General features: G+C 49.2%; 1 protein-coding gene across 1 annotated transcript in view; it reads left to right on the forward strand.

Annotated features, from left to right (window-relative positions):
• Positions 1-7,890, forward strand: part of LOC144488506 (ubiquitin thioesterase OTUB1-like) — a gene marked incomplete at its 3' end in the record, with an annotated part of 34,834 nt that extends 26,944 nt beyond the window's left edge. Inside the window, exon 7 of the mRNA XM_078206555.1 lies at positions 7,696-7,890. Within this exon, the coding sequence (XP_078062681.1) occupies positions 7,696-7,890 (195 nt within the window). The remainder of the gene's footprint in view (positions 1-7,695) is intronic.
• Between the last annotated feature and the right edge of the window lie 830 nt (positions 7,891-8,720).

Consider the following 8,720-nt stretch of genomic DNA (forward strand, 5'->3'; position numbering starts at 1 on the left):
ATCCCCCCCCCAAGCAGTGGAAACAATCTCTCTGTCTCACTTAGAAAGGCACGGATTGCTCAGGGATAGTCAGCATGGTTTGTTAGGGGAAGATCATGTCTTACTAACTCAGTGGGATTTGTTGAGGAAGTAAGCAGGAGGATTAATGAGGGCAGCACAGTGGATATTGGCTATATTGGTTTCAGGAAGGCATTCGGCAAGGTCAAAGGCAAACTGGTCAGAAAAGGGAGATCTCATGGGATGCAGACGAGGATGATGGGTTGGATCCAAAATTGGCTCTGTGACAGGTAACAAAGGCTGATGGTTAATGGATGATTCTGCCAATGGGAAACAGTTTCTGGTAGACAAGCCTCAGTTGTGTTTACAGTGATGATTTAGGCTTAAACGTGGGAGGTATGTTTGGGAAGTTTGCAGATGACACAAAAAATGACTATGTAGTTGATAATGAAGAGGATAGGAAGTGAAATCAATGGTTTGGTTGATGGATAGAGAAGTGGGAAATGGAATTTGACCTGGAAAAGTGTGAGGTAATGCATCTGGGAGCGCAAACAAAGCAGAGAATACTCAATAAATGGGAAGATATTGAGAGGGGTTGAGATAGTGAGAGACCTTGGAGTGCATGTCCACAGATCCCTGATGGTGGCAGGACAGGTGGACAAGGAGGTCAAGGAAGCATATGGAATGTTTTCCTATGTTGGGCGGTGATGTAATGATGGAACTGTCTGAGATACTGGTTAGGCCACAGCTGGAGTTCTGTGTACACCTCTGGCTATCACATTACAGGAAAGACGTCATTACTCTGGAGCGACCGTGCAGAGGAGATAGAGTCATAGATTTACTAGAATGTTGCCAGGGCTTGAAGATTGTAGCTATGAGGAGGGATTCAAGAGGTTAGAGTTGTTTTCCCTGCAGCAGAGGTGATGAAGGGGTGACCACCAGTGTTACCATTGCTAAACTATTAATCCAGAAACTCGGCTAATGCTCGGGGGGGGGGACCCGGGTTCGAATCCCCGCCACGGCAGCTGGTGGAATTCGAATTCAATAAAAAAATATCTGGGATTAAGAATCTACTGATGATCCATTGTCGATTGTCAGAAAAACCCATCTGGTTCACTGACGTCCTTTAGGGAAGGAAATCTGCCATCCTTACCCGGTCTGGCCTACATGTGACTCCAGGGCCACAGCAATGCCCACTGAAATGGCCCAGCAAGCCACTCAGTTCAAGGGCAGCTAGGGATGGGCAATAAATGCTGGCCCAGCCAGCGACACCCATGCCCCACGAATAAATAAACAGAATTATGAGGGGGGGGTAGACAGGGAGGTCTAGTTTCCCCCTTGGCTGAGGGGTCAATCAGCAGTGGGTATATATTTAAGCTGATTGGTAGGAAGATCAGAGGGGACAGGGGGAAAAGTCTTTTCACCCAGAGGGCGCTGGCGAAGTTGGCCGAAACGCTCAACCCGTTAAAAAGGTAACTGGATCGGCATCTGAAACCTGCAGAACTACAGAACAGATACTGGAAAGTTGGATTAAAATGAGCAGACACGATGGGCTGAATGGCCTCTTTCTGCGCTGGAACCTTTCCGTGGTTCCTATCAAAACCTCTTCAGGATTCTGTAGGTTTCAATGAGATTGCCCCTCATTCTCCGAAACTTAATCCACCCAATATGCTCACTCCCTCATCATGCGGCAAACCCCCTCACCCCAGCAGCCGATCTAGTGAGGACGTTACCCGGGGAGGTTTTATCTAATCCCCGAATGTCGCAGTCTGCTAGCGAGGGGAAGTGTGCACAGTAAGAACTGGGAAAACTGCCCCCCCGAATCATCCCCACAGCTCAACTGTCTCCTGTACCTAAATCCTTCCGAGGGTGAGGAAGTTTTAAACAAAAGGTCTAAACAGAAACAGTCTCAGGTCAGTGCCTTTATGTGTTTGTCCAGGAAATGTTCAGAGAGATCGACAGCACAGAAAAAGGCCCTTCAGCCCATCGAGTCAGCGCCGGTCAAAGACAACTATTCTAATCCCATTTTCCAGCACTTGGTCCATTGCCTTAGAACAATACAGCACAGGAACAGGCCCTTCGGCCCTCCAAGCCCGTGCCGCTCCCTGGTCCAAACTAAACCATTCTTTTGTATCCCTCCATTCCCACTCCGTTCATATGGCTATCTAGATAAGTCTTAAACGTTCCCAGTGTGTCCGCCTCCACCACCTTGCCTGGCAGCGCATTCCAGGCCCCCACCACCCTCTGTGTAAAATACGTCCTTCTGATATCCGTGTTAAACCTCCCCCCCCTTCACCTTGAACCTATGACCCCTCGTGAACGTCACCACCGACCTGGGGAAAAGCTTCCCACCGTTCACCCTATCTATGCCTTTCATAATTTTATACACCTCTATTAAGTCTCCCCTCATCCTCCGTCTTTCCAGGGAGAACAACCCCAGTTTACCCAATCTCTCCTCATAACTAAGCCCCTCCATACCAGGCAACATCCTGGTAAACCTCCTCTGCACTCTCTCCAAAGCCTCCACGTCCTTCTGGTAGTGTGGCGACCAGAACTGGACGCAGTATTCCAAATGCGGCCGAACCAACGTTCTATACATCTGCAACATCAGACCCCAACTTTTATACTCTATGCCCCGTCCTATAAAGGCAAGCGTACCATCTGCCTTCTTCACCACCTTCTCCACCTGTGACGTCACCTTCAAGGATCTGTGAACTTGCACACCCAGGTCCCTCTGCGTATCTACACCCTTTATGGTTCTGCCATTTATCGTATAGCTCCTCCCTATCCACAGATCTCTAAAGGTTGCCAGTCAAGTGGATAGAGCTGTGAAGAAGGCCTATAGTGTGTTAGCTTTTATTAACAGGGGGTTGGAGTTTAAGAGCCGTGGGGTTATGCTGCAACTGTACAGGACCTTGGTGAGACCACATTTGGAATATTGTGTGCAGTTCTGGTCACCTCACTATAAGAAGGATGTGGAAGCACTGGAAAGAGTGCAGAGGAGATTTACCAGGATGCTGCCTGGTTTGGAGGGTAGGTCATATGAGGAAAGGTTGAGGGAGCTAGGGCTGTTCTCTCTGGAGCGGAGGAGGCTGAGGGGAGACTTAATAGAGGTGTATAAAATGATGAAGGGGATAGATAGAGTGAACGTTCAAAGACTATTTCCTCGGGTGGATGGAGCTATTACAAGGGGGCATAACTATAGGGTTCGTGGTGGGAGATACAGGACGGATATCAGAGGTAGGTTCTTTACGCAGAGAGTGGTTGGGGTGTGGAATGGACTGCCTGCAGTGATAGTGGAGTCAGACACTTTAGAAACATTTAAGCGGTTATTGGATAGGCACATGGAGCACACCAGGATGATAGGGAGTGGGATAGCTTGATCTTGGTTTCAGATAAAGCTCGGCACAACATCGTGGGCCGAAGGGCCTGTTCTGTGCTGTACTGTTCTATGTTCTACATTATTTCTACCAAAATGCATCACTTCGCATTGATCAGGATTGAACTCCATCTGCCATTTCTTTGCCCAAATTTCCAGCCTATCTATATCCTTCTGTAGCTTCTGACAATGCTCCTCACTATCTGCAAGTCCTGCCATTTTCGTGTCGTCCGCAAACTTACTGATCACCCCAGTTACACCTTCTTCTAGATTGTTTATATAAATCACAAACAGCAGAGGTCCCAATACAGAGCCCTGCGGAACACCACTAGTCACAGGCATCCAGCCGGAAAAAGACCCTTCCACTACCACCCTCTGTCTTCTGTGACCAAGCCAGTTCACCACCCATCTAGCCACCTCCCCCTTTATCCCATGAGATCCAACCTTTTGCACCAGCCTACCATGAGGGACTGGTGAGCAGTGATCATAATATGGTAGAATTCAGTCTGCAATTTGAAAGAAGGAAGGCAGAATCAGATGTGAAGGTTCTACAGTTAAATAAAGGTAATTACAGGCGCATGAGGGAGGAACTGACAAAAATCGACTGGAAGCAGAGCCTAATGGGAAAGACAGTAGAACAGCAATGGCAGGAGTTTCTGGGAGTAATTGAGGACACAGTGCAGAGGTTTATCCCAAACAAAAGAAAGGTTATCAGAGGGGGGATTAGGCAGCCATGGCTGACAAAGGAAGTCAGGGAATGCATCAAGGCAAAAGAGAGAGCCTATAATGTGGCAAAGAGTAGTGGGAAGTCAGAAGATTGGGAAGGCTATAAAAACAAACAGAGGATAACAAAGAGAGAAATAAGGAAGGAGAGGATCAAATATGAAGGTAGGCTAGCCAGTAACATTAGGAATGATAGTAAAAGTTTCTTTAAATACATTAAAAACAAACGGGAGGCAAAAGTAGACATTGGGCCGCTCCAAAATGACGCTGGTAATCTAGTGATGGGAGACAAGGAAATAGCTGAGGAACTTAATAAGTACTTTGCGTCAGTCTTCACAGTAGAAGACATGAGTAATATCCCAACAATTCAGGAAAGTCAGGGGGCAGAGTTGAATATGGTTGCCATCACAAAGGAGAAAGTGCTAGAGAAACTAAAAGGTCTGAAAATTGATAAATCTCCGGGCCCAGATGGGCTACATCCTAGAGTTCTAAAGGAGATAGCTGAAGAAATAGTGGAGGCGTTAGTTATGATCTTTCAAAAGTCACTGGAGTCAGGGAAAGTCCCAGAGGATTGGAAAATCGCTGTTGTAACCCCACTGTTCAAGAAGGGAACAAGAAAAAAGATGGAAAATTATAGGCCAATTAGCCTAACCTCAGTTGTTGGCAAAATTCTAGAATCCATCGTTAAGGATGAGATTTCTAAATTCTTGGAAGTGCAGGGTCGGATTAAGACAAGTCAGCATGGATTTAGTAAGGGGAGGTCGTGCCTGACAAACCTGTTAGAGTTCTTTGAAGAGATAACAAATAGGTTAGACCAAGGAGAGCCAATGGATGTTATCTATCTTGACTTCCAAAAGGCCTTTGACAAGGTGCCTCACGGGAGACTGCTGAGTAAAATAAGGGCCCATGGTATTCGAGGCAAGGTACTAACATGGATTGACGATTGGCTGTCAGACAGAAGGCAGAGAGTTGGGATAAAAGGTTCTTTCTCAGAATGGCAACCGGTGACAAGTGGTGTCCCGCAGGGTTCAGTGTTGGGGCCACAGCTGTTCTCTTTATATATTAACGATCTAGATGACGGGACTGGGAGCATTCTGGCCAAGTTTGCCGATGATACAAAGATAGGTGGAGGGGCAGGTAGTATTGAGGAGGTGGGGAGGCTGCAGAAAGATTTAGACAGTTTAGGAGAGTGGTCCAAGAAGTGGCTGATGAAATTCAACGTGGGCAAGTGCGAGGTCGTACACTTTGGAAAAAAGAATAGAGGCATGGACTATTTTCTAAACGGTGACAAAATTCATAATGCTAAAGTGCAAAGGGACTTGGGAGTCCTAGTCCAGGATTCTCTAAAGGTAAACTTGCAGGTTGAGTCCGTAATTAAGAAAGCAAATGTAATGTTGTCATTTATCTCAAGAGGCTTGGAATACAAAAGCAGGGATGTACTTCTGAGGCTTTATAAAGCACTGGTTAGGCCCCATTTGGAGTACTGTGAGCAATTTTGGGCCCCACACCTCAGGAAGGACATACTGGCACTGGAGCGGGTCCAGCGGAGATTCACACGGATGATCCCAGGAATGGTAGGCCTGACATACGATGAACGTCTGAGGATCGTGGGATTATATTCATTGGAGTTTAGGAGGTTGAGGGGAGATCTGATAGAAACTTACAAGATAATGAACGGCTTAGATAGGATGGACGTAGGGAAGTTGTTTCCATTAACAGGGGAGACTAGGACGCGGGGGCACAGCCTTAGAATAAAAGGGAGTCACTTTAGAACAGAGATGAGGAGAAATTTCTTCAGCCAGAGAGTGGTGGGTCTGTGGAATTCATTGCCACAGAGGGCTGTGGAGGCCGAGACGTTGAGAGTCTTCAAGACAGAAATTGATAAATTCTTGATTTCTCGAGGAATTAAGGGCTATGGGGAGAGAGCGGGTAAATGGAGTTGAAATCAACCATGATTGAATGGTGGAGTGGACTCGATGGGCCGAATGGCCTTACTTCCGCTCCTATGTCTTATGGTCTTATGGTCTTATGGTCAAACGCTTTACACCCTTGTCTGCCTTGGCGTCACAAATACACATCGAGAAACTTCTTCAATGTTATGAGGGCCTCTGTCTCCATCACCCTTTCAGGCAGTGAGTTCCAGACTCCCATCAGCCGTTGGATGAAAAGGATTTCCCTCACACCCTCCCTCTCTCTCTCTCTCTCCTGCCTCTTCCCTTAAAGCTGTTTTGCTGCTGTTTTTCAATGCCAGGATTGCATTTTCCTTGACATTATTTAGTAACAATAATAAAGGATCGAGCTTCCAGACTGCAAGTACTTTTTACAAAGGCAGGCTTCATCATAGCTGAATGAAATTTCACTGGCTGTAAGTTTTCATAGAATCCCTACAGTGCAGAAGGAGGCCATTCGGCCCACCGAGCCTGCACCGACAACAATCCCACCCAGGCCCTACCCCCCGTAACCCCACATATTGACCCTGCTAATCCCTCTATGCATCCTGGGACACTAAGGGGCAATTTAGCATGGCCAATGCACCTAATCGGCACATCTTTGGAGTGTGGGAGGAAACTGGAGAACCCGGAGGAAACCCACGCAGACACGGGTGAGAACGTGCAGACTCCACACAGACAGTGACCCAAGCCGGGAATCGAACCCGGGTCCCTGGAGCTGTGAGGCAGCAGTGCTAACCCACTGTGTCACCGTGCTGCCCCGGGTCCCTGGCGCTGTGAGGCAGCAGTGCTAACCCACTGTGTCACCGTGCTGCCCCGGGTCCCTGGCACTGTGAGGCAGCAGTGCTAACCCACCGTGCCACCGTGCTGCCCTGGGTCCCTGGCACTGTGAGGCAGCAGTGCTAACCCACTGAGCCACCGTGCTGTCCCGGGTCCCTGGCGCTGTGAGGCAGCAGTGCTAACCCACTGTGTCACCGTGCTGCCCCGGGTCCCTGGCGCTGTGAAGCAGCAGTGCTAACCCACTGTGCCACCGTGCTGCCCTGGGTCCCTGGCACTGTGAGGCAGCAGTGCTAACCCACTGTGTCACCGTGCTGCCCCGGGTCCCTGGCGCTGTGAGGCAGCAGTGCTAACCCACTGTGTCACCGTGCTGCCCCGGGTCCCTGGCGCTGTGAGGCAGCAGTGCTAACCCACTGTGTCACCGTGCTGCTCCGGGTCCCTGGCGCTGTGAGGCAGCAATGTTAACCCACTGTGCCACCGTGCCGCCCCGGGTCCCTGGCGCTGTGAGGCAGCAGTGCTAACCCACTGTGTCACCGTGTCGCCCCGGGTCCCTGGCGCTGTGAGGCAGCAGTGCTAACCCACTGTGTCACCGTGCTGCCCCGGGTCCCTGGCGCTGTGAGGCAGCAATGTTAACCCACTGTGCCACCGTGCCGCCCCGGGTCCCTGGCACTGTGAGACAGCAGTGCCAACCACTGTGCCGCCCCTAAAACTGTGGTTTGGAACCAGCGGGATCTGGTATCTGTGTTTTGTTCAGGATTTAAAGACTGCTTTGCGGGAGGGGCAGGGTGGGTGGGGGGGGAGAGGAGGGGTGGTTATGATCCCGATGGTTCCCTGGTTGGATTTTACAGCCTGTTTCCTTGTCTGGTTTAGTTTATGGATGTCATTGAGCTTGTGGAGAAACAGGGATCATTGGTTAACCTGATGACAGCGTTTAATGATCAAAGCACATCCGACTACCTGGTGGTTTACCTGCGACTCCTGACCTCTGGCTACCTTCAGCGAGAGTCAACCTTCTTCGAACACTTCATCGAGGGAGGCCGCACTGTTAAAGAATTCTGTCAGCAGGTGAGGATTGGCCAGTGCACCAGCCCCCTCCCACTCTGCTCTGAGTTGCCGCCCCCCCCCCCCACACCTCCTCCCCGCTCTCCCCCCCCCCCCCCCCCCCCCCCCCCCCACATCACCACCCCCAACACTTAGAACTCCCTGGTCCAAACTAGACCATTCTTTTGTATCCCTCCATTCCCACTCCGTTCATATGACTATCTAGATAAGTCTTAAACGCTCCCAGTGTGTCCGCCCCCACCACCTTGCCTGGCAGCGCATTCCAGGCCCCCACCACCCTCTGTGTAAAATACGTCCTTCTGATATCCGTGTTAAACCTCCCCCCCCCCCCCCCCCCTCACCTTGAACCTATGACCCCTCGTGAACGTCACCACCGACCTGGGGAAAAGCTTCCCACCGTTCACCCTATCTATGCCTTTCATAATTTTATACACCTCTTGTATATCCAGACAGCTGCTTTTATTATCCCAGTGGCCTGTTGAGGACCAGATCAGAAACTCCAAGGTATTTTATGAAATTAGCCGAGATCCTAATTATTACATTCCATAAGGTGTTTCGCTCCAGGTATGATTCAAGCTTTATCAAAACAAACTTTATTTAAGAACACAGAACATAAGAAAAAGAATTAGCCTAACTTTTACCAATTAAAATACTCAAACATGACAAAATCCAATTCCTAACAGCTAGCTATCTCTGTTGTTCCAATTCAGCAGTATCCCCCACAAACATGAATCCCTTGTTTAGACACTTCTGGAGAGTGATCCAGACAGACACTTGTCTTCTAATTGTCATGCAGCAAATTCCAGAGACGGTTCCGCCCCCAGTCAGTAGAA

Source organism: Mustelus asterias, unplaced genomic scaffold (assembly GCF_964213995.1).
Source record: "Mustelus asterias unplaced genomic scaffold, sMusAst1.hap1.1 HAP1_SCAFFOLD_1621, whole genome shotgun sequence".
NCBI lineage: Eukaryota > Metazoa > Chordata > Chondrichthyes > Carcharhiniformes > Triakidae > Mustelus > Mustelus asterias.